Source organism: Bombus pascuorum, chromosome 12 (genome assembly GCF_905332965.1).
Source record: "Bombus pascuorum chromosome 12, iyBomPasc1.1, whole genome shotgun sequence".
NCBI classification, from domain to species: Eukaryota; Metazoa; Arthropoda; class Insecta; order Hymenoptera; family Apidae; genus Bombus; species Bombus pascuorum.
The window spans coordinates 11,553,110-11,579,561 of record NC_083499.1 but is presented as its reverse complement, the minus strand read 5'-3'; the positions used below and the strand labels follow the sequence as shown (position 1 = coordinate 11,579,561).

Genomic DNA, 26,452 nt, shown 5'->3' with positions numbered 1-26,452 from the left:
TTTGGAATCGTTTATCGAATAAATATATAACTATTCTAATATAAATGCTAAGTGTAAATTTAGCGTTCCTATACTATTATTTCGGTAATTAAAATCCAAAATTCTCAACAGTTACAATCTGCTAAATAAGCCTTCAGAAACAACCGCGTTTTTATCGCGCTCGGTTACTGCGACTACGATGGACGTGGGAAGTTAAAAGCATGTACTGGTACGAATATCGAAGAGAATTGTCGTTCAAGCTGTTAAAGTCCCGTTCTGCGAGATAATATCTTGGCCGCAAAAGCGAGCGTCGTAAATCAGCCACGAAAATCCTCGCGTTTTTGTTCCTCCGGGTGGAACAATATCTTTGCCTCATGAACTTGACGCGATAGAAATAAAATAATAGCTTGACAATTGAATATTATTTCTCAAATTTATCAATGCATATATTATCGCTATTAGCTTCTCTATCGGAAAAATATATCCTACTCTTGTCATCGTTAGCAACAAACAAGCCATCGTGAATATTTCTTCACAAGCTTCAAGTATTTAGACGTTGTTTGCTCGTCATTTACTCATAACTCGTACACCTCACTGTGCATTGTATACTATCCTGCCGCCTTTTGGTCACGCGTTGTTTGTCCAGGAACAACCCTGCGCGTTCATCCCTTATCTCAACCCCTTCGATTTCGGTTGTGGACATTACTACGGTAAACTCAATCGCAAACGTATCCACAGATAATGTATAGGAATGTTTACAAGGAGCAGGACGATCGCCTTCCGTTTACGCCTCATTTGTCTATCCTATTACACTGATATAAAGCCCTTTGTTTCTTCATCGACGAGTGCCTTGTGCAACTACAAAGGTCCCTAACTTGGATCGTTTGTATCGAGGCTAACGAAAGTAGGCTATCTTTGAACATGATAAAAAAGTTTCTTCTTCTTCCACTTCAAGTGTTCGTCGAATAAATTGCGAAATGTAAGGTATAGCACTTTTTATGCATTGCTATATGTAGTTATGAAACTTGAATATGACATAATTCTCTGTATAATTTTTGTATTCTGCGAATAAATTGCAAAACTTAAACTATAGAGAACGTGGTATCAGATCGCTATAACAAGCACGTGTAATAATAATTTTAATGTCTCTGCGTTATTACCGTCATTTAATTACGATAGTTTAATACACAATATTAAAATTTCTGCCAGTGTGACTGACGATAAATTTCCTAATATCGAAGTACATAGCGCGTTATAGTTCCTTATGGCCGCTACGCTATTCATGTGCAAAGAATTCCAATTATCTCGGGAGAAATCGTTTCCACGTTATTTACTCGAAGTTAATTAAATGCAACATCTTAAAATTTGAAGTCGTAATTAATTTCGTCTCGTGTATTATTGCCATAGATCGCAGTTATTAAAAATTACGCTGTCCTAAATTTTCGCACTATGGGTGAATAAGATATTAAATTAATAAAGTGCAGCAGTCACCGTATTAAATATTACTATGTGCTGAGTGTTATAACGCGATATACCGAAGATTCTGTTGACCCAGGTTTATACCACGATAAAAAAAATGGCTATTTTTCAGAAATAAGATTTTAGGGTTACGACCATCCGCGTATTAACAGTCGGACTTACATCAGAACATACAGTGAGAGGTACACGAGTTATTTAATGGATTCGCAGTACCATGTATTTTTAACTTTTTAGCAGCACTTTTCCTCGGCTCGATAACCGAGACCCTGTCGCAAATCTCGAAATTTCGAAACGGTCATGCGATCAATTTAACGGTTCTCGCAACTTAACTCCCTCTCGAATAGTTTACAAGGGCTGTACGTTCTACCATCTCGACGCACACCCTCGTATAGCGCTGGGCCTCGGCAGCCCTTTCAAAGGCGCAAGGTACAATGGGAGGGAGAATACGAGGTACTAAAAATGCTTAAACGGCGTATTTTCAGCAGTATTCCAGTTACATGTACGTCGAGAAAGTTAAGTTACGTCGCTACTTCACTGTAAATCGCTTGATACGTCGTGAAACTGTTTTGCATCGTGACGATATCGCTATCTCTGCGCACATACATGCACATACGCATACCACTTATGCGTAAATACGTTGAAAAATTGGAAGGAATAAATCGCGATCAATTTATCTGCTTCTTCGATCGCGCGTCGCGAGAGCGAACACGATTGGTTACACCCCTTCACCGAACGTGACCCCTTTCGTTCGATTCTACGCTATGTCGTGCAAATTTGCCAACTGTCTGCAGTCTGCTACATCGTTTCTAAGCACGAAGAAATTCCTTTGGAAAACGATCAAGAAATTTTGAGAAACGATCGAATTTTATTCCAATCGTTCCAAGCATAATAAAGCCCCATAACTCGATTCAAGATACGATCGAAAAATTTGTATAAACTGTACCACGTCAACGGTACCACGAGCGAAGCAGATCGATAAAAATTTTGCAGTACAAAGTACGAGCAGCACGATGGTTCGTCGTATTTTCCTCCCATCGACGTTTTACGTTTGTTTTTTCGAGGACTATACTTTCCGAGGGCTGAGAAGCGCAAAGGTCAAAAGTGGAGGAAGGTAAAATTGGCGAGACGGTAAGAGGGTAATACGAAATTATGTATGGCGATACTCTATAAAGGCGAGCGGTAAGTCTTTGGATCGAAAGTTGGAAACGGTGTATGCAGGCCGCGTATAATGGCGGCGTGTAACGCGAGAGAGAACTGGCGCGCTTGATGCGGCGTAAAATCCAATTGCAACGGGTGAAGCTCTACGCCAGCATCGAGAAAAATGTGTCATACGTCGAAATGGTCCGGTCTATTTTCCTCCCCCCTCTCCTTGTTTCCCGCTTTTTACAATCCTCCTTTGTAACCTAAAAGCCTTAAAGTTTATTCGTTCGTTTTTCGTCACGGAAGGATCTCGGCTGTCGCGGTTATTCGCTCGCGCACTTCGCCGCACCGGTTTCTACTTTCGAGCGTCGACCGCTTTTACGCTTTCACGATGGAAATCACCCTGAAATTTCTCCGCGATTCGAAATGCCCACTCCTCTGTCTTATCGTTATTTGACTTTCCTTTTGAATCAACGATCGGCTGAAATGTTTTTTGATGGATGGTGCGCGAGCTGTACGAGACAAATGGCTGACAAATTGCTCGAGTTTCCCGAATGGATGATAAATATACCTATGTAAATTTGTATAGCGCGTGTTTTCCTACATCGTGGGTATGTTTTCGAAGAGGTGTAAGTTGGAAGGAACTTGGACAATCTTTTACATCAGGGCACAGCTCGCTGAGTTTGATTACCTCGAAATATGTCAAGATCCTCGTTCTCGGCAAGTTTTCCCTGAATACGTACGTACGTCGCTTGGCTGTAGTTTCCGAAATATTCGCAAAGAAATTGCCCGTTCTGATGAAAGTTGTGGACGATATAGCTTTTGAAAAAGTATTTAACCTGTATTTTTTACATCTATGTAAGATTAAGTTTTTTCATTTTATTCTACCTCTAGTAATACGTGTATTTAACTCAAACGCAGTTCCACTCTCAATGAGACACGTTAGTAAGAATGCAGCCGTTCTTTCAACTAGAATTTTCGTTGGTATTTCCAAACGCAATCCATTTATATAACGTAGATTACGTAGAAAATAGCGAGCGTATTCCTTCGCAGGAAAATTTAACCGGTAAAGTTCTTCGAACATTTTGCTTTTCTTATATGAAATTCCTGCCTGTGATAAAGGGCAATATAAGCCGTACAAGTATCTCTCAGAACGAAAATACTTACTACGTTGAATGAGACTGCTTTGCTCCATTTTACAAGATTGATACAAAGTGTATAGTTGCGAAATCCATAGGAAGTTAAGTCACGATTAGCGATTCCGTAAAGGTCTCATAATTGGATCGCTTAGATTATAACATTCGTCGGTTTTATTAAATTTTGCTGTTTACGTTTATCAAGTATAGTTTCGTCAATTATATTTCCATTTAGCATATTCTCGACTGTCTTTTTAAAACCGTCTTGACGGTTTATCGAAACGGGTGGTTTACTCTGCGAAACGACCTAGCGGCTAATTTCTTCCGTTTGCACCAAGTCCGTTGTTTCTTCCGCTTATGCAAATAAAATTCTCAATTATATCAACGCTTTCGCGCGAAATAAAAATCGTGCAACATACGCGCTTCTTAATAGGCTTCGATCCACCTTTGTTCTTTTCTCGCGTAGCTGCGTTGACGCGTGATAATCGTCGACCAGAACGCGTGTTTGCCGAGTCGACGTTGTTTTCCTGGGTGTCGTTGGGGACTATTGGGAAAGGATTGTTACCGTGTTTGCAGGAATGGCGCTGTTTACACGAGCGTTTCTCCTCGGGACGAGCATCGTGTCGCGTCATCGCGCGTTTAAATGGGCGGACGATAACAGTCGCAAGAACGCGTGCGTCCCCCGTAGTTGACGAGAATTCCGTTGGAAACGCGGACGTGTTTACGGGATTCTCACGAATTTGCGATAGCCTGGCAACTGCTCGTTATCGGACCAGTGCGGCAAGTTGTTCTTGTTCTTGGGACGTGATTCGATACTGTGTGCTTCTCGTGACTTGTTTTCATGCTTATGGCTCCGCGTACTGTGCGATAGAATATTCACGAAATTCTGCAGCTATTATACGTAAAATGTGAACGTGGTGTCGGCCGTTTGAAAAGGAATTGTTTTAAATGTAATATTTCAATGTTGTAGAAAATTTGATACGCTGTCATGTATATATGCATAAAGGGAGTATGTATGCATAGAGATTGTTTACATTATTCATGACGTAATCGTTTGACAACGTTCATACTGAACTCATCTCTTTAATAGATAAGATATTCGTTTACTTATTAATGATTGTAAAATGAAATTAAAAAATTATTCGATAGTGGCTTACATAGTGGTATTTTGTACATCGTCTTCTTCGTATCTTCTTTACGTAATAAACATTGTGAAATTTACTTTCATTAACAAACATGCAAACTACAAAATGCTATTTAATGAAACTATGTTTATAATAGCAGTAAGATTCGTTTACATATTGATGATTGTAAAATGAAATTAAAAAATTATTCGATAGTGGCTTACATAGGGGTATTTTGTACATCGTCTTCTTCGTATCTTCCTTACGTAATAAACATTGTGAAATTTAATTTTGTTAACAAACATGCAAACTACAAAATGCTATTTAATGAAACTATGTTTATAATAGCAGTAAGATTCGTTTACATATTGATGATTGTAAAATGAAATTAAAAAATTATTCGATAGTGGCTTACATAGTGGTATTTTGTGCATCGTCTTCTTCGTATCTTCCTTACGTAGTAAACATTGTGAAATTTACTTTTATTAACAAACATGCAAACTACAAAATGCTATTTAATGAAACTATGTTTATAATAGCAGTAAGATTCGTTTACTTATTGATGATTGTAAAATGAAATTAAAAAATTATTCGATAGTGGTTTACATAGGGGTATTTTGTACATCGTCTTCTTCGTATCTTCCTTACGTAGTAAACATTGTGAAATTTACTTTTATTAACAAACATGCAAACTACAAAATGCTATTTAATGAAACTATGTTTATAATAACAGTAAAATTCGGAAAAGCTTCCCACGTCTGTATTTTATGTCCCAGGATACAGGTTTTTCAATGTTCGGTAGTATGAAAAATTCCAATCCAAATATCGATTCGTTAATTTTCATCTTGAAGTGAAATAGTTGCAATCAAATTGTTTCTCCAAGCGCGAATTTAATAATTCATAAAAAATATCTGTCTTCGTGCTCTCTGAGAATGCTGCCTTTTAAATGTCTTATTATTTTGTCTATGATAAATGTATCATGTATTCAAAGATTCCATCTCGTATCTTCGTAGAATTATATTCAAAAGACGAAAACTAGGCGGGAACGTTGCAGTCTGATTTCATCTGTCCAAAATGAATTCTCGCAGAAAAAATTCCTCGTTCGTATAAATTTAAATGCGTTCTACATACGTGCAGGCTTTAACCAGAATCGGAATTTTTTAATCTGACAGATTCCATATACGTATGATATTATTTAAAAATTATACGTAGAATTTTTTATTATAATTGCGATAAAATTATACATAGAATACTACTTCAAATAAACAATTTCTTTTCCAACTAGATACAGCGAGAAAGAATTATACGACGTAAGAGCACATCTATTATTTTTCTTCTTGACGCAATTGGCTTAAAAGTTAAGTGCGCGCCGCGTATGTACTATATTCGTATATTTGGTACATTTTCAAGATCGATCTTTTCCGAAGCAAATCTTCCATTTATTTTTCTCTTCAAAACCTCTCGAAATACTTTGCTCGATTATACGTGTTGGCGCTGTCTGCGATAGCGCGTCGTCGTCGGACACCACGGAAAGAGAAATCATCGTCCTCTGTTAATGTCGCGTCACATTTCGTTTCTTAATAAGCATTATCGCCGATAACCGAGCACGTAATTCCGTCCGAAGTTTTCGCGGAATCCGATCAGGCCGATTTGCATTTCCATCGAATAAGATCACAGACCCGTCGAAGCATCTGCGCAGCGTGGTGTTTCGCGACAGGTTACGTCTGTTGAAATCCGCGCGTATGGATCTGTACATAGAAGGAAGCGGCTAATACGATGCATTACCGACCCGCGACACGGGGTCGCGTTTGCTTTGAATAATTATCCGAGAATCGGTGTGTAGTCAGATACGTGATGCGCTCTGAGAGCGGATCTATCCAACTGCCTCAAGTAAACGTTGATATCCGCCCAAATACGCATGTCGAATCCGTAAACGTTCGGTCCGACTGTTGTTTACGCTTAGGCACCTCTCACACCGATAACCAATGGCCGAGCCTTCCATGTGCCGCTTATATCCGGTTTGCTCGAACGATGCAAGTTCTTTGCACCGATTACGCTTTCGCACAGCGTATCGTTTATAGAAGGTCTATAGGATGGATAGAGAGATATGGCAAAATTAGAAAAACGTTGACATCGTGATGCAACGATATGGAAACAACACGTACGAGTTTGTAGACTTTCAGAGATGCTTCTAAACTTTTTACGAGACACTTAAGAGTAAGAGCGAGACGAAGCCGATACGTGGAAGAAGACGCCAGGAAAATAATACCAGGAAAAGTAGCTGACGAAGAACTTTGTTTATCCGTTTCCGAGGAACTGTAGCCTAACGACCAAATTGTAATCGGTTTAAGAAACCCGATGAAATTTATTACAATTGTAATTATAGTTTTTTAAATAACGTACGATGTACTGTAAAACCCCCGTTAATATCGTTACGCAATCTCTGTGAATTTGAACACTCGATGCTTATTACATCGGTTTACCATAAATGACGAGAAACAGATGGGCGTGATCAGCGAATCGCTGGGCAACTCCGACTTGATCGGTCATCCTAGGACTTTGAACATCCCGATCACTGTGATAGCCGAGGGATTAAGACGATGTTGCGGGTGAATGGAGAGATCAGTTCCCTTACTCGCGGATTGCTCGTATAGCGCGTCGTGAGTTTACGACATGGAAGACTGAGACTATAGGTTTCGGTAGTTCGTGTGACCTGAGAGAATGTCGACTTCCTGTTTGCATCAAGTGAATTCATTATCGTCGCACGATCACGTAATAACATAGCTCAAAGTATTGGTTCGCGTCAGTGAATACTATCGATCGATCAGGAAGCTTTCGCAATGAAACTTTTTGAAACGAAGAGCACGGAACGTAAAGGTCTAAATCTACTCTGCTTGAATTTCTTGAATTATATTTCTTGTATAACACACATCTATTTATATAATTTGTTGTACACGTATGTTGCTCTAAAACGTTAGACTTACTGTTAATTAAAGTACTTGCTAATTGTTTCCAAGCATCTGTGGCTTGGATTATCGATTTGTTTGTATTGGGCGAACGTATTACGAATTATTTAGCATTTGACGATGTTCCGTATTTGTGGAGACAATATTACGTCGGTAGCGTTGCTAACAGGTGTTTGTTTTGTTCGGACGAGGATTAGATTGGATCTAATAATTGGATATCTTGTGTTCTATGTTGCCTGCGGATGATATTATAGTTTGCTGTGTTTGTTAAATAGTGATTCGACGGATAAATGTAACAAGCTATAATTCATAAATGTACGAGATAGCTCGCGATAAATAAACGCCTCTAGTAATTTAGCAACGACGTGGTAACGTGCCGTTTCAAAGGCTAATGTTCGTGAGCTTGTTAGAATAATTGCTAAATATTTGCATATTCCGAGATAATACTATATACACATTTGAAAAATATTTAACACGAGTATAACGAGCCAATAATAAAGGCAAATAAAACATTAGGCAACGCCTTAGTTACTGGGACAACGAGTAGGAGGGCCTGTAATACCTCGATGGAAAAATTAGTTGTTGAAAGTTGCAACGGTGATATGATCCAAAGTGTAGAAAACTCACAGTTTTCGAGATATGTATGTATTAAAAAAATATATTAATACGTACATACATGTACGTAGGTATAGATTATATATGTGTATACGACTTCTCTTACTTTTGGAACGTGTTAAATACTGGAAGCTAAATTCTTGCTTGCGCTAAAGCAGTCTCGTTGTTAGATATTTAGTGCCTCTGGCTGTGAAATACGTCGTGTAATATGTGCTCGATGAAGCATGACACTGAATTTTCTGTTAGAACGAACTTTTGAATAATTCTCTTTGGATACTAGGCGAAAGAGCGAGTGATGCATTGAAAAAAGTAATATGAACGAGTTTCGCATTTAAGATTCATAAGATGCAAATTATGGAAAATACATATACATAAATAAAGTACAGATGTCTCGACTATTTCCCACTATTTTCATGCTTATTCGAGACGCACAAATACCATGAGAAAATGATGTATTAGAATTAAGATCGCAAAATAATATCGAAATAGAATTTTGATCCATCGTATAAAACAGTTCGATGAATATAAATGTCTCTTTTACAGAATCATATTTTATATTCTGAATGTATATTTTTGCTAAATAGTTATCATTGGTTTAAAAACTTTTGTTTCCATGCTTAACAATAAAATCGTAGCATTTCGCGATAGAATTTTTAAACAGATATAGAATCGGGTACATTTAAACGTTAATTCGGTAAAATTATGGTTCTCCGATAATTTTCATATACGTTTGATGCTTAATTAATACGTATAATGGATATATTTAAATTACGAGTTGAAATGCGTTTTGTGCTGTAATGGAAATACGTCGTGCCCTCTTAATCGATAGCTTAGTTGCCTGAATGTTCCATCCACATTTGGAACTCATTTTACTCTTATGCTTACATTATGATAATAATTCTGTAATCAAATTTCAGATTTCTCTACGCTTTTAAAACTCTTTCTCTGATCAATTAATACATCAAACGTAAAATACGTCTGATCTCCTTCGTACGTTTTTCTTTTCGAGTTTCCCGTATTTATTAACGAAGTCACATTCGTTGAATTCTGTTTTATCGTGAATTTCTATTAACAGCTATAACTTGAAGAAGACGAAGCTTGCTTTGTTTAAGAAGAAGCTTCTACTATTATTAAAACAAAACCAAACACGACATAATTTGGAGCATATTTGCTTGTTTAGTCACATTAACATGTTTTCCTTAGTTTATCATACATAAACGTGTAAATGTGATTTAGGTATATCTATAATTACAAGTCATTTCCTGTTTCTTAATTGTTCCACGAACCGAGAACTTGTCACGTTTCTAAAACATCATGACACGACGACATCGTCACACGGACGAGCCACGCTATTTGCCATGTTCGCGCTTAAAAGGGTTAAATGCTAACAACACTAAAGACAGAATCGGAGATATTCAGGGAATGTTAGTTTATTAGCTGATACAAGTAATCAAAGTACGGAAATAATCTTACGATTTTCTCTACGAATCTTAAGCTTAGTTTCTAACGTTCCAAGAGTTTAAAGCAATCGAACGCTGTCAGTTCCTTTATATCGCGAGGCTACAAACAAACCCAAGAAACTGTGCCATTCTCACGGAAAGAGTTCGCTCGTACCTATAGTACTCGACATCTTCCATTTCCTTGGCTGTTTCTTGCTCGTCGAACGTTTCGTTCGATTCCGCGAGTCAGGAGCAACGAGGACGAAAAAACGATGGACATTCATGCAGTAAATCGATAGGGTCGCGCGTGATTAATCTCCGGGGCCAGCGAGGAAGGCCAATTTCCCGAGTAGACGTTGTATGTAAGGACGACGAGGGAAAGGATAACGAGGTTGGTGCGCGGACGGTCAAGAGGCGGGTGGTGGTCAGGTGGCGGGACGATTGATGAGGTGGCTATGAAAGCCAATAAAATCGCGACGTCGCGGCAGCTCCCAGGACCAGGGACATAAATCGGTAAGTAGACCGATTAATTGGTCCCGTCTCGGCTTGTACACCCGCTTACGGCCGCCGCTGATCGTACGTGTGCTTGTACGAACTTTTGTTGCCCCGACCTGCGCCTCGGTCCCGAGCTCCGGCCAATTTGCAGTAACTCGGCTCTCGGTCAGTGACTGACTAAAACTGGAAATTCGTGGTTGCGGTAAGAAAATATACGGGATTCAGGATCCTCGTTGTAGTAGCCTGAATCTCCAGATACGGCGCCGTTTACTACGTACAAGTTGAATTAGGAAGAAAATGTATGTAGCGGCGGGAGGCCGCGTTACACAACCAGATGCTGCGAGAAGATAGATTTGAACTGCGGGTATTTCTTTGAAGACGAAGCAGAACGCTTAGGGCAACTGGTGTGTTCCGTGATTAGAATATGGACGAATAAACGTATATAAAGTACGAAAGTATCAAAATCTTTTTTGATATTTTGATATTTTCAAAAGGAAGATTCAATTATCACCCGTGTTACATGTCACGAGAAATCGGAATCGCTTGCCTTCGTCTTCTACTCTCGTCCCAACGTTACAAGCGATAAATGACAAAAACTAAACCATCTTTTGTGCCAAGTAAGAACAACACGAAGAAAGAAACCTCTTGAAATCCCTCGGTTCTCAGCTTAAAACATCTGAAGCACAGAACGAAAGAATCAAAGAACATTAAACAAAGAGGGTGGTTCAAATCCGACGCTGTACCGTGGCAAGAGTAAAAGCGAGTCAGGTAGAACCGTAACAGCATCAAACGTGTGCCCATAACTGGGAAACGTCAAGACGTTGGTCCTAGTAAGAAACCCATTAGATATTCGGAATTAGATATTCAGAGGCGCTTCCACGCCCCCACGTTACGCTCGTTTTTTATGCGCAACCGAGTGTTCAGCAATAATACTTCTTAGGATCAGGTGTAAATCTTTCTCAGTATCATCAATAATCATACAATACGAGGGTATTGGGATTACGAAAGAGTGTCACGTGTTAGATGGATGATTATTTACTGAATATATATATCGGAGATGAAAGGACATCGGAGCCTTTCTTTTGGAATGTTTCGGAAGGTCCCCGATACTTTTGTCCAGACTTTTTATTATAACCGTACTTAAATAATAAAACTGAGAAATAGTTGTGTATGATTTAATGCCCGAGATTTATGACAGTGGGCTTGGGCTCGAAGTTTCATAACGGGTCGCTGAACGCAGCCACGGTCACGGGAGGGACGTGTACCTAACAGAGTAATTAAATAGCTCTCCTTAAAAAACAAAGATCGACTCGAGGGATATAGAGAGGCATATGGAGAGGAGTATATAAGGGCAATTCCACTTAAACCGAGGTGCAGTCCGATAAGTTCGACTAGTCTAGTAAACAAGTACGTTGAATGTCACCAGGATCTTGTATCAAATCACACTCGTCATCCCGTTGATCGTGGATTCGTTATCGAACCTAAACTCATTACTAAACTCATCATTGTAATACTCACATTCGTATCAATAAATATCACTTATAATATACAACAACGATGGCCAACTCACATAAAGATTCATTGTACGCCTCTAATAACAACCCCACATATATATATATATATATGGTTCCTCTTAAGTGAAGTACGACACTTTTTTATTGCGATATATATTTGGGAATGGCGTGGCTACGATGGCTGGTCTCTGTTTTACTATATTTGAAAGTTATGAATTGATAGCCCATAAGGTCTGACCTAGTAACTAACGAGGATAGGTAACGCAGGCATGCGGTAGGTGACGGCGTATAAGCAACGGGAAGTTAGAAATGTAGCGTGATGCGAGAATGCGATTAAACACGGCACTTAATTAAGGTTATTTGATTTCTTGATGGAAATAAAACGTGCCTCGGAGTATAATATAGTTGAACGTGAAGCTTGAATAATATATGTGGTAATTTTCAGTACCGATGCTGAATGTGTCGGCGGTGGCTGGCTTCAAAGCTCAAATACCTTGCGACATTGATCCAGCGAGTAGAAGCGAGGTGGTGAGCATGGTTTTTTGGTACAAAGACGAGAGGGACGGCGAGCCGATATACAGTCTAGATGCTCGCGGCAAATCGATAGCTCAGGCGAAGCTTTGGTCAGATTCATACGTATTCGACGAAAGGGCGACCATGAGGACGAACGTGGATCCCGCGAAATTGGAGATCGATCCCTTGGAGGCAACCGACGCGGGCGTGTACAGGTGCAGGGTGGATTACAAAAATAGCCCGACGAGAAATCAGAAGGTTAACCTCACGGTGATAGGTGAGTGCGTTCTATCTCTCTTTTTACAGTGTGTTTCACCTCTCTCTCTCTCTCTCTCTCTCTCTGCCTCTCTGTTACTGTTTCCACTTGATGATCAATCGCGATTAATTGCTTTCATTTCGAAACTCGATGCTATCTCGACGTTGTCGCTTTTAATTTCGTACTTTTTAGTTTTCCAGCTCGCCTTTTGCTCGTTTTCGGTTATTTCATGAGATTTAGTTTTAACGCCTGGAATTGAAAATTCTGCAGATTAAAAGAGAAATGGCAGAGAATTTTATTAGCCGAACAGATCCGACTTTCTTCGTTGCGACAGCGATGATTGCCGATAGCTAGTCACCGCCACGTGAAAATGTTGGTCCAATCGCAAGTATAGAAGCTAGAGAGACGATTGATCAAAATTTTCTTAGCGTGTTTCATAGATGAGAATGTGTCGTTAAGCCTTCGTGTATACGTAATCGGTTTTCGCTTTCTATCTATTCAGAATTGTACATTAGAGCGAGCTACCGATTAAAGCGAGTTATTTTAACGAAAGGAAGTTTTTATCAGAGAAACGTCATTTTCATATCTGTTGCTTTGTAAACGGTACGATCCAAGTCATCGTCGCTACAAGATAAATGGAAAGCTTATTTTTATATAACATTTTCTATAACAAATATACAGTCGCAAACATTCAGGATAGTACACACAACGTATCGTCTTTATTCGATTGCAAAAATAAACATAATCGTGTTGTTGAAACTTATTATGTTACGAATATCTTGTTACTCTTAGACACCGACGCGATGGTAACGCGATTTTCACTTAATTAATTGGACACGGTACGAGAGCTCGACAAATATTACATATTATGGCAGTTTCGTAGCGTCGTTGTTATACGGATAAAAAATTGTTCGTTTGTATCCTTTTTTTTAAGTATCATGCGTCTTCGTTTTACGGAGTGTCATCTCCAGCAGTTTTATCATACGCGTATACAGCGTGTACTTAAGCGAAAGCCATTTTCCCGTAATTTAGCGCTGTTTCGTGGCGGCAGGATCATTTATGGCGTTTAATTACATTCATCTTGTTAATACCAAATATGGTAGATTTCACAGTTTCTGTTTCCTGAACAAGAGATGGCATCTAACGACAAAATGTAATAAACAAAGCAACGGAACGTTCGCTGTGAGATTAAGATACCTAGAAATTTTCGTCTCTTCTCTCTAATTGCTCTAAGGTTAATGTAACGTTGATCTATTTAAATCTGCTTAATAGCACAGTTACTTTGTAACACAGATACACGTACGATATTATAGATCAGTTCGTTGTACAAATTGTAGATGTTCGTACAATTGTTTAGTAAAATTGTCAAAGGTTTCTCCGTGGTGTGGCGCGAGTTGCGTGATCGAAGCAATTAAATAAAATTTCTCCGTAAGCAAATAACGTGTGTCGGGGAAATCGTTGGAAAGATTTAAAGAAGAAAGATATTCGCGTTATATGACTTACATAAATTCGTCCTTACGACAGTGCCGCCGAACAAGCCTGTGATTTACACCGGGCCTGGTAAAAATTTGGCCAAGGTATTGCAGCCCTTTAACGAGGGTAGCGAGTTGTCGTTGTCGTGCGAGGTAATCGGAGGTTCACCGCCGCCGAAGGTCACGTGGCATTTCGAAGAGGAAACGGACGACACGTACACGTTAGAACACGGGGACACTACGATAAATCATCTCGACATCACGAACGTCACCAGGAAGTTCCTCAGAGCTAGGCTAATTTGTCGGGCAAGCAACACGCATCTCGTTGCTCCTCTAACTTCCGAGATTATTTTGGATATTAATTGTAAGTAAGAAACTATTTCAACTTGTTAACTGTCTTACCGAATGTTTAGCTTCCGTAAAGAGCTACGTCCTAATTTGTCAAAGTTTCGAGCTTATTAATAAACCGCGGTGTTTCCGTAAACTTTGCGATAATCCAAATACTGCATGTCGAAATACGGGATTAGTCGATGACTGCTCTTGCTCATCGGAGTTGCGCGTCACTTTGACTTGTTACACAGAGTGCCGTATACGATTCAAACAAGCTACGTACATTTCAAATAGCGAATAATGGAATAAAACGCGGTAAAACGTGGTTCGTGGTAAAACGTGGAGTCGAAAGACTCGCAGCCATCCTTTCTTTCGATATACGTGCTATATTAAAAACGTCGAAATTTTATTAGCAGCACCGTAACGAGAGCCGACTATCGTGATTACGTCGATTAAATTTGGAGCAAACGCGAGAATATGTTCCAGCAGTCGCGGCACAATCGGCGATGAGGTGATTATACGTTGAGAAACAATAAAACTGAGAAAACAAAGAAAAATAGAGAGAATACAGTTTTTTCGTGTGATATTTCGTTTTCGAGAAAATGCAGTTTGAAAATTTATCGAGTAGACTTGGACCTGGCTAATTCCGGACTAGATAGGAGCAAGTAATGCAATATGCATTATTGTATACCGCGTTATAAGAAGAATTCGAATGGTACGCGTCGATGTGATACGACAACGAGTGCACTCAAATTTATAACGAAGGTAACGAATTGGTTATTTTATGGGGAGGAAAATATGACTCGAAGAAAATGAGATTCCATCGTGGGATTAAAGTTTGGAGAAGAAAGTTGAAATGAATTCTATGTAGCGTGAGATTAAGGACGATAAGAATGGAAGATAAAAGCGTAATGAATAAACATTACTTTTTATTTCTAATAATATATACATATATATAGACTGCTGTAAAGATTAGGACAACCGACGTGTGTGAAGAAGATCTGGCATTTAGCGGAGATTGAACGCCTCTCGATGTCTTCTTCTTCTTGCAATGTTCTTAATATAATACACGTTATAATACAAGATAAAGAAACGACAAATAGAAAGACGTTCGTCAATTGTATTTCCATATTGTCGCTTTTTAATCTCATCGGACATAAAATTTATTTGGGCATTGCACCAAAAACAGAGACGATAACGTAATTATCCGCAAATACTATCCACGATAATTTGAAACGTTCCTCCTTTTTGGCGATGAAATTTTCAAGAGAAAATCTCGATATAGTAAATTATATTGTATTCGTAACTGCTTTAAAATAACATAGGTATCGCTCGACAAACGAAGTTCCAAATTTCATTGCAATTTACTAAAAAGCATATTTTTCCGTCGAAATATCCCTCTATGTGAATCGTGTTGGATTGCAGTGAAACCGTTAGTAGTGAATATTACGAACAAAGAAACGCACTTGTCGGCGTTAAAAACGTACGAAGTTGAATGCGCCAGTTCGGGTTCCAGGCCAGAGGCTGTGATCACCTGGTGGAAGGGAAACCATCAGGTCAAACATATGGCCAGAAATGTGAGTAGAACACTTTTGAACTTGTACTAGCCGCGATTCGTTTCTACCTTTGTAAGACAGGTACACGTGAGCTTAGATTCTGAGTTCTTCGTAGTTTGCAGATAGTCCGAACATCACGAGAAGTGTGTTGAGTTATGTACCCACCATGGAGGACGATGGAAAATATCTGATCTGCCGGGCGGAGAATCCGGTTGTACCTAACAGCGCCCTGGAAGATAAGTGGCGACTGCTGGTTCACTGTGAGTAAAGCGAATTTTCCTTAAACTTTGACACGATGACGGCGTTACGAGGGATAACGCCAACGAACATTTTTTAAACTAGTATTTCTTTTTTTACTAAATATTTAGGTATGTTTTGCGTTGCTAAATTTTAATTAGTATCACCCTTCTATGTATGTTACACTGTTTCGTTTCAACTTTCAACGATGTTCCAACACTCCCCAAAATGATATTACTTTCTTAGCAAATTTATTTTTAATATGCCACTAATTTACAGTATTTTTCTTTCATAAGCCGTTTCTTTATTTCCACGAGTATGTATTCACTTCTGGGCACGACTTTAGTTATTAGAACAGCGAGTAGGGAAACGTGTAACACCTTGACCGAAAGCTCACGACTCAAGGATTACAATGGCGGTGATCCGAAGTGGCAAACTCAAAATATTGTTATAAGCAATAAAAAGTTTACGTACAAAAATATCATTCGAAGCTCGTTTTTCAAGTTATAAACGATAGTGTTTTACTTTGGAACTATAATGGTATCAACGAATCAGTCGACGAACCTTTCTATCTCACTTACGATTTACGTTTTCAACTCTGATATAAATTGAAACCTTATCCCATGTCATTTGTTCCAATTGGTGTATTTTACAACAAGAAATATGAAATACGAGAGAGATAGGAAGAAAGATTTATCGATACTAGTAGGTGTGTCTAGTATACTAGTAGGAATTGTCCATAATGGTACTCTTACATTGATTTATCGCGCATAAAATTCCCAGATGCACCAATAGTGACGATCAAGCTGGGTTTGAGTTTGAAGGCAAACGACATAAACGAGGGCGATGACGTCTACTTCGAATGCGACGTTCAGGCGAATCCCAAAGCGTACAAGTTGGCATGGTACAAAGACGGCAAGGAGCTGCATCAGAACTCGACTGCTAGAATTTTTCTTCCCAGCGGACAATCTTTGGTTTTGCGAAGCGTGACTAGAAATTCCGCCGGCGAATATTCTTGCATGGCAGTCAATGTCGAGGGGAAATCCACCAGCAGACCGGTAACGTTGGACATAATGTGTGAGTAAATTTTTACATTTTTTTTTCTAATCGATTAACCCTCTAAATACGTGAAAATCAGGTATTCAGTGAAAAATCAGTAGAAAAGATGGGTAAAATGCTCGGATGAATTCAATATACGTATCGCATTTATTTTTTAATCGAGCAATAATATAACGAAATGAAAACAGTTTTATCATAAAATATAAGTATAAAAAAGTAAGTAAAAAAAAAGGAATGATATATTTGAATTTTATTTCCAGCATTGTTATATTTTCGTAATTAGATGATATTTCAATTTTTCTACTTTTTTTATTTATTACGTTTTGCCGGGAGGGTGTTCTTTTACCAATTAAGCTATCCGGATCATTGTAATACGAATATTTCATCCCAATTTTTTAAAAAATTTAAAAATCGTACACTTTTCGTACTTAAAAGCACCGTAACTACAGAATAATTCCCACGTTTCTATTTCGAATGATAATCACGCGGTAAATGAAATTAAAATTTTGCTACAAGATTTTTAATTTCTCACTTATTTCTATGTTCGCCACGGTAGATGGGCTTTAGGACGAGAGCTCGTAATTCGGTTAGGGTTTCGAATTCGCGTTGACACGATACATTGGAGGTTTGTCCGATCTGATTTTCAGACGCGCCTGTCTGCAAGGACGGCTCGTCTACCCAAGTTGTCGGCGCCTTGAAGCACGAGACGATCTCGCTGGTATGTGGCGTACAGTCGAAACCACCGCCCATCACTTTCCACTGGACCTTCAACAATTCCGGCGAGCTGATGAACGTGCCGGCCAACAGATTCACGCAAGTGAAGCCGCTCAGCCTCATCACTAGCCACTGGCATGGATCCAGGTTGAATTATACTCCGGCAAACGACATGGACTATGGCACGGTTGCCTGCTGGGCGAAAAACCGGATAGGGGTGCAAAAGACGCCCTGTCTTTTTCAGATCATCGTCGCCGGCAAACCATATCCCCTTCAGAATTGCACGGCCCTCCAGTCGACCGGTCCGTACGCGTATCGAATGGGTAAGCGACACTGGAACCCCTCGTTTCGACCTAAACGCCGCTAACTATGCTATTACGTACGCCCGTCATATAGGAGGATACTAGCTCGCACTCGATAGCTTCGTATACTATGTTCAACAGCTTGTTTTCCGGCGTTCCCTCGACGAGAGACAAGATGTTCGGTCGTGCGTGAAAACGATCGTAAAATTAGGCAACCCCTTTGGGGATCGATTGCCGTACGTTTCGAAGGGCTGCTCGGTTTTTCGTTACAGGAAGGCGACACTGGAGATGGGGAAGTTTGACGCTGTTTGGCCTTGCTTCGCCGAGGAGACGCGTTAAACGTTGTTAGGCTACTTTTCCTCGTTTTACGTTCAGTCCTGTCAGCTCGTTACTTCGCAACCAAGTACTTTTCTCTTCGATGTAGATTATAGCTCTTAAGTCGTTGAAGCAGTTTATTATTAAGGTTTCTATTGCGCTTGTTGTTACAGTCGTATCGCAACTCAGATTCAGATTTTAGGTAGACTACCTAATTAAACCCTGCGTTATTTTATGCTATTTAGGTCAGGAGATTGTTTAACGAATAATTCTTGTCGTAATTCTTGTAAATAGCTTTTACACATTTTTACAGCGCTCTAAAGCTTTATCTTGCGTGAATACAAAATTTTGCCCGATTTATCGTTTCCTTAGTACCTTGAGCTAATTATCACGCATTATGTAAGATCAGGAAGTAGCCTCATACCTATGAAAAGAGGTATACATACATGTGTAGCGTTATAACGTAGACATATCAGGCGAAATGAAACTGTGAGTCACAGCGTTTTTGCATGCAATCCTTTTTTTTTGCAAAAAGATTTGTTTCATCCACGTTCTTCGTTACAAGATAACGTCGGTATGATAAATAATAATAATTACATAATAATACTGTTGTACAAGTACACAGTCAAAAACCGCATAAACAAACACATGAATAATAGTAATTTTTCTATCTTGATTATGGAAATTTTCTAATCATTTGTAACTTTATTCGTTCCAAAGAAGTTAAATAATTTTCTAATCTAAATATACAATTAAATAGGTACTTGAATATTTAAGTAGGTAAATAATTAAATACAACAAAGTACAAAGAGATTATTTCAAATTTAGATATTATTCGTTGCTTTTACGCAGCATGATAATTTCCAAAGCGAGCAAGCCACTCGGTTTAGACGACAAATTATTTATATCTTTAAAAGTATTAATTTTTCGACTCGTATTCGTTAAGAGCTTTCTCTTTTATGTGGCAAGTACTGTCTACCCTCGATTTTCTGAATTCTCTTTTTCTCTCACATATAACAGCACGGACATCCTTCTCGAAACCATTCACCACATTTTTCTATGAAATAGGTCAGGAGGATTTCAAAGCCACCGAATCGAGGGATGCGGACTGGTTGATCGTCAGATGCTCGGAGGGATTTGACGGCGGTTTGCCCATAACTAATTACGAGCTGGAGGTGTATAGCGAGGAGAACGTTTATCACTTCAATACCTTTTACCTAAACCACACAGAGAGATCCAGCTCGTCCGGTCCGGTTTTTGAGGTTCCTGGTTTAGAGACCGGTCGTAAATATAGGCTTCATCTTTACGCTGTCAACGCAAAGGGTCGAAGCGACCCTGTAGTCCTTGAACCAGTCACGCTCAAAGCAGTCGCTATGTACACCACCGGTAAGTTCTACGAACGTTTTCCTTTCTTATTGACGTCAAAAGTGTGCAGGATGTATAAGTGTTCAGACCCTCGCTGGTTACACGTTTACTGGAAAATGTGAATTTGGTACTTTATTTGGTATTTTACACTATGAAACACGTATGATACAAAAGGCAGGTTCGCAATCAAATAAATAGAAAATGTACAACACGCTATTATATTATCTATAATATTAGAATCATTTTCAACTCCGTTTCTAGCATGTAAGTACATTAATCTTCTAATTTACGAATATCATGTAGCTTGACCTATTCGCCGAATACGAGTAAAATGAAAAATTCGCAAACACACGCTCTCTTCATCGATTCGATGATATTATAAATGACGATATCATGGAACAAAATTAACGCGTATCTCCAAACGCAAACGGACACGATCGATAATATCGTGTTAGCCGCAGCAATATCCAGTTACTCGAGCAATTATACGTAACTTAGTAAACTGAACGAATTCGTTTTCATCTTAGCTCGTGAAAACTACTGGAAAATCGAAGGGCGAACGTCAGGATCATATTCAGCCTGGGGTACAGAAACGACGAACACGAACGAGGTCCTTTGGCAAGAGGGTACGCGTTCGTGACATTTGTCACGTCTCTCAATTAGCCGGAATTGTATCACGAGTTGAACGGGCCGTAGCATCGTATCGCGAGCTTGGTCCGTGCGTTTCACGAGCGCAATTATACGCGTATCCGCGATCGTTTCAAGCTCTCTTTGGCCGGAGTCGCCTTTTCCTCTCCGTACGACACGTTTCTTCGTATCCTCCTTCCCCGCGGAGGTTGAATTAAAATCCCATAAAGAGCGAGTCCCTTTCCTCGCTGCTGTCTCATTCGAGGCGCATTTATCGCCTTTAATTTCCATCCTCATGGTTTATTCATCTCGGTCCGTGGACCATCTCGGCTTGTGTGCGCAAACGTTGCCCGCTCTTCTTGGATAGGTATTCGTCCCTGTACATGCACGTATAATGGTGTGTACGTGGACAGGCACGTTCGCAACACGAGCTCATCTCGGATCTCGGCCTGTATACGTTCTACTGATAATGCGAAGCTGGTCTGGACCGCTTCGAACCTCCAACCCTGTCGTCAACCTTTGCGAACCTCTTCGGATCCGTTTCAACCAGTTTCGCCGAGTCCATGTCATTTCCTCCTAATGCGTCCCGTTAAGAACCGCAGGTTGGTGCTTTTATAAATGCGAATGCTTGCTCTGAACGAAATGAATTCGTTCTGTATTGCTCTGGTTCGTCTGGTTTATTCGACGAGGTACAGCGTTACTTTCGTTTGTTCGTTACATTTTTTCATTCACCCTATGGATACCTTGGTCAATCCGCGGTGAGAATACACTGTTTGGTGTATCGTTAATTAATACGTCGACCAAAACATCCATGTACCTACTTACGAACAGAAACGTAGGATCCATTTTCCATTCGATTAAAAAAATGTTCATCTATATTATTATGTTCCGATCCTATTTCTCTCATCCGAATTCACGTTATTCGAACGTTCTATCGTCTAGACACCCTATGTGTATATGTATGTACGTATGTGTACAATCTGGTTTACGTTTAACAGTAGAAGCATTTGCATAGCATTCTAATATCCCGGACGAAAACGCGTTATGCTAACCACAGTAACTGGGTGTGAAATAGTGAAGGTGTTTGAGGATAATAGAAATATTGTAATACGACATATGGTATTAGGGATATTAGAAAACGGGCAAGTGCTGTTAAAAACAATTTACATTATGCGGGGAGGTAACTTTTGTGAAATGAACTTTTAATACGTATCATGTTGAGATTGTACTTTGAACAATGAAACTGAAAAAGTTGACGTACCTCGACCTTTTGCGTACCTCGTTTCAAGATCTACGAAAGGACCGAGATAATACAAGATATTAAGGAGATTTAGATCTATTCGATATAATCCAGCAGAAGAATAATTCTATGATACCGTTACAGAATGATATACGTGCAAACAAATTCGGATGATATTTCTTAATATTTTCCTAATTATTATTTACATAGTCGAAGATTCTACCGGAGTACGTACATACATATTTTGTTTGCAATAATTTTATTCAGAGTTCATCATGCATTGCGTTAATGTTCGTTATTCCGCGTAATATGAAATATAAGTAATACGAGTATCAGGATTAAAATTTGTCAACGTGATTAATAATGATTTTTTGTAAACGCGAACTAATAAGCGGCATTATCTTATTTTACACGTATTGTATTTCATTGTAACATCTATACCCGTTTTTAGATTTTCGCGTTTCATTACAGCGTTAACGAGATTTCAAGATTTACTTAACATCCTCGATATACACTCGTGAAAATGTGTATGCGATCGATTAACAAATTCAGCAAGTACAAGAATAATATACGTATAAAATGGTACGAAATAAAACGAAAACAAACTCTTTCTGTTCAATCTGATACTTCAAAGTTATTCCTTCTGGAACAGTTCCATCTCGGCTAAGTATTTACGTAACGACGATCTCTCCTATTGCCATTCCCTTTCTTCGCTAATTTCGTTGAAAGTTAAGCCGGTGCATTAGGATGTATTTGCTCTGATTGCAAATTGCCTGTAAACGTTAGCCGTACACAAATCAAATTATCTTGGTATATGTTTGTTTCGGAATAAATATGTACACATCCGTACAGGTGCATACGGAGGAACGTGCACATTCGAAACGTTCGTTGGCTAACGAACCGAAGCGTTTTCGGAATGTCAAAAAGCTCGGCCATCGTCGTCAGTGGGCCCGCTTTCCTATTTCCTGCTCGATCTTTGCTACCGGAAGTTCTTTGCGTTTCTCTCGTGATCCACTAGCCATCCAAGTTTGCCGGAAATGTCTTAAGGCGCTTTTCCAAGAAAGACTTCGAATGTTCGTTTCAACGAAAATAATCCTCCGTTCGTTCTCTTGTTCCGAGAAGAATTCCGAGGATGCCATTCTTTTCATTTTGATAATCGGCGAGGCTGCGTTTTGTATTGAAATATCTTGCCATTAAATATAAACGGCGACTTTACAAATTAAATTTCTATATTCTGATTGCGAGGCATCAGTGTTTTCGAGCTTATAACTGGTCGAACGTAATATTAGATTAATATTTATGAAATGTATTTCTGTATGAAATTTCGCCCCGTCCGCAATTATCAACCGCGTTAAACGAGATTTTGCTACAAATGATGTTTATTCGTATTCGTATGAATTATTGCAAAGACATCGGAACGATATCGTTGGTTACCATAAATGATCAGAATATTTGTACGTTCTTAAATTTGATAAAGTATTACGAAAGTAAGTATACTGAAAACATAAGTGTAGCGTTTAAGGAAGATCAGATACATACAATTCGTTATTCTTGTCGGGCAGACAATTGAGAGCTCATAAGAAAAACAGTCCTAATCGAATTTTCCAACTGTTTACATAATGATCCTTGGACCTTTCACATCTCATCCTACAGGATCTTACAGGATCTTACCCGACGATAGAATCGACCGCAACTGCAATTTTGTTATTTTTTATTTCTTATGAAAAAATATATCTCTCTATATTTCAAGCTGTATATTTATATTCATACTCGTTACAACAAAAACGGATGGTAGAAATATCAGAAAGGATAGTTTAAGAAACGTTCACCATCTAGCTTAGAGAGTGAATTTTAACAATTTTAGTTCTATTCGTCTTCGCGTTCAAGCTACCGTGATTAAGAAGAAGCCAGGCAAGTATGTACTTGCAGATAAAAAGAGCCAAACCTTCGACTTGAATTTCGATCGACAAACTCTCGGGAAGAGCAGCTGATTAAATCGTCGAGGTTCTATCATAAAATCCATAGGAGCTGGTCGAACGAGTCTTAAATTACATTTCTAATTGCGCGAGCGTAGCGTTGAGATGAAACGTCGAAGCTGGCTGCCATTCAATAACGAAATTCAATTACCGAGTGATCGATCTGTAAATTTAAAATCCACGACGATACGCCGTGCTCGATCCGCCGAAAGAAGAGCGTTGGTTGGGAAAAGCCGGCCGATTGTACGCGATGCGCGTTAACAGTCGTCGATGCTTTTAACAGCCTCGTTAGCAGCATTGATAACGAGCGCATCGTCCGATTCGCTTTCGACCAAGCCTCGTACGTTCGATCGTCTACCTAACGATTGCCTTTTACGCGAGTCACGTTTCCTTTTGTCCGCAGATCGCGGAACCTCCGACGGCAGCATGGACTACAGTCTTCTGGTGGCGTGTTTCGCCGGTGGGATAACAGCCGTGTGCATTCTGATCGTCGGCATAACTCTGACACTGTATCGCCGCAACCATCCGATGCAATCGATGAAAACTCACACCGAAGTGGTGCGTTACGGGAACAAAGACGACAGAGTGGTTATAGCGCCGTTGAATAAGGAGACCAGCGACGAGGTCAAAGGAGAAACGATCAACGATATGGCCGATGACGATCCTGACGTGATTCCAAGCAAGATGGATAAGAGGCCCGATATCTTCGAACCGAATTACGAGACTTCGAAGTCGGACAGAACGAAAGATTTCGGTCGTTTGGAGGAGCTGGATTATCCGACGCCCTCGTCGGTATTGCATACAAAGGACTCGTGGATCTATCCCAACGGCTACGTGAAAAAGGTGGAGAAGAGCTTGAGCCCGTTGCGACCCAGCACGCTTCCTGTCCATCGTAGTCACGATATTTACACGAGAAGTTCGCGCGTCCAAGAGAGCTGTATATAGGCGGTCCTGGTGGTTTGTCGACGATCGTGGCGTCACGACTGATGCTGACCAAATTGACGAGCCGCGACTCGTTTTCCGATACTCACCGATGAATTTTGCTCCAGCATATGAGTTTTGACGTCTGATGCTCGCTTGGCAGATTTCTATTTGCATCCTATCGTTTGATCGTACAAGTAGCTTTCGAAACGAATGAGATACGTTTGGAGAAGGTAGAGTGTGGACGTGTTGGAATAAATTTCGAGAATCAACTTAACTCTGCGTAATACTGTACGATTTGGATGTTGTTAACACACACGTATGGTATGTACTGGTTATATTAGGTCGTAACGTATGAAATGCTTCAGATTCTTCAGTTAGATCGTATCAAGGAGTACATTGTCTGAAGCGTGATAAACGCGGACTTATGTTCTCTTTCGTTGCGCGTATCCTCTGTCGACGATTGCGTTAAAGGTTCTTGAAGATCCTCTTTGTAACGGTACAACGAGTACGCGCAAAATTGACGTCATTTTTCTTCGTTGCAGGTGAGTTTAATTCCTTTGATTACAAATGTGTGTTTCAACGTTGAAATTCGAATTGGAAGCGACAGTTACTCTGCAAAAACCCAACAGCAGTTGCTGGTTTTCCAACGAAAATGCAGGTAACCGATCGCAACATTTTTCTTCGTAAAAGCAAATAAAATTCCAATTATAGACGACCGTAGAACGGAATCGTTCAGAGAACGACATTCTTGAGACTCGATGGATACTTTTGAATAGGTTTTATTCGCGTGAAAGAAGGAAAGAACGGACGCGGCTCACAGTTTACTATCCTATCGCGAAACTACGATTGACTCATGCCAAAAACGTTAAGCATGGTAAACGACGTTTGTAAATAGACAATAAGTACCGTTAAGATTCCCTCCTGAACTGTCAAGGTCGTACTCTTATTTTTCACCTAGATTTAAATTAATCGTAAATATAAATGTAAAAAGGAGAGAATAACAGGCGATCATGCAGTGTCTCGTTCGTCACGACGTTTGTACATAGACAATAATTTTTCTTCCTTGAATGTTCGTCTCCCAGTCGAAAGCTTCCCGTACTCCCGATATCCATCGTCGCGTCGCGTCGCGTCGGTACCGTGCTTTCGTGTTGAACGTTGTTTCGTATGAATATTTGGTGTATCGTGTGAGAATGAACGCGTTTCACTGGCAAACGCGTTTATGCTTGGTCAATCAATTGGTCGAACCTTTTAACGAGCATGTAAACGTTTGTATATATGAATAATAAACTTCGTTGTTTAATAACTTGCAAGGAGAATTTGGTTTCTCAAGAATATATCCTGTGACGTTGGAGCAACGATGGAACGTAAGTAAGTAACAGGTTCTCGTTGGTTCTGTTGGTAGGTAAACCGCGGTAGAAATCTGGAATATTGCTAATTGTACGTGGCTTCCAACAAAATTGGATTTATTTCGCTACGCTGTTTTACCGAATAGCTTTTCTCATAGAAAATGTCACTCGATAATTTTTGTCACGTTCCTTGTAATTCGACTCTTGTCGATTAACTAACAATTAAAGACGTTACCAACATATAACGTAACTAACAGTAATGGCACAAGTAATTGCTCGAAAACTAAGAGAAACTGATCGATGGTTCTAATATAATTGTCTATAATTAACTTT

The 26,452-nt window shown here is 39.5% G+C and overlaps 1 protein-coding gene across 1 annotated transcript in view; it reads left to right on the top strand.

Moving 5' to 3' along the window:
* LOC132912958 (hemicentin-1-like) overlaps positions 1-26,076 on the top strand; it is a 63,702-nt gene extending 37,626 nt beyond the window's left edge. Inside the window, exons 2-9 of the mRNA XM_060970803.1 lie at positions 12,333-12,677; positions 14,181-14,492; positions 15,884-16,035; positions 16,130-16,274; positions 17,035-17,328; positions 17,958-18,347; positions 19,710-20,027; positions 24,253-26,076. Of these exons, the coding sequence (XP_060826786.1) occupies positions 12,333-12,677; positions 14,181-14,492; positions 15,884-16,035; positions 16,130-16,274; positions 17,035-17,328; positions 17,958-18,347; positions 19,710-20,027; positions 24,253-24,794 (2,498 nt within the window). The 3' untranslated portion in view covers positions 24,795-26,076. The remainder of the gene's footprint in view (positions 1-12,332; positions 12,678-14,180; positions 14,493-15,883; positions 16,036-16,129; positions 16,275-17,034; positions 17,329-17,957; positions 18,348-19,709; positions 20,028-24,252) is intronic.
* The last annotated feature ends 376 nt before the right edge of the window (positions 26,077-26,452 follow it).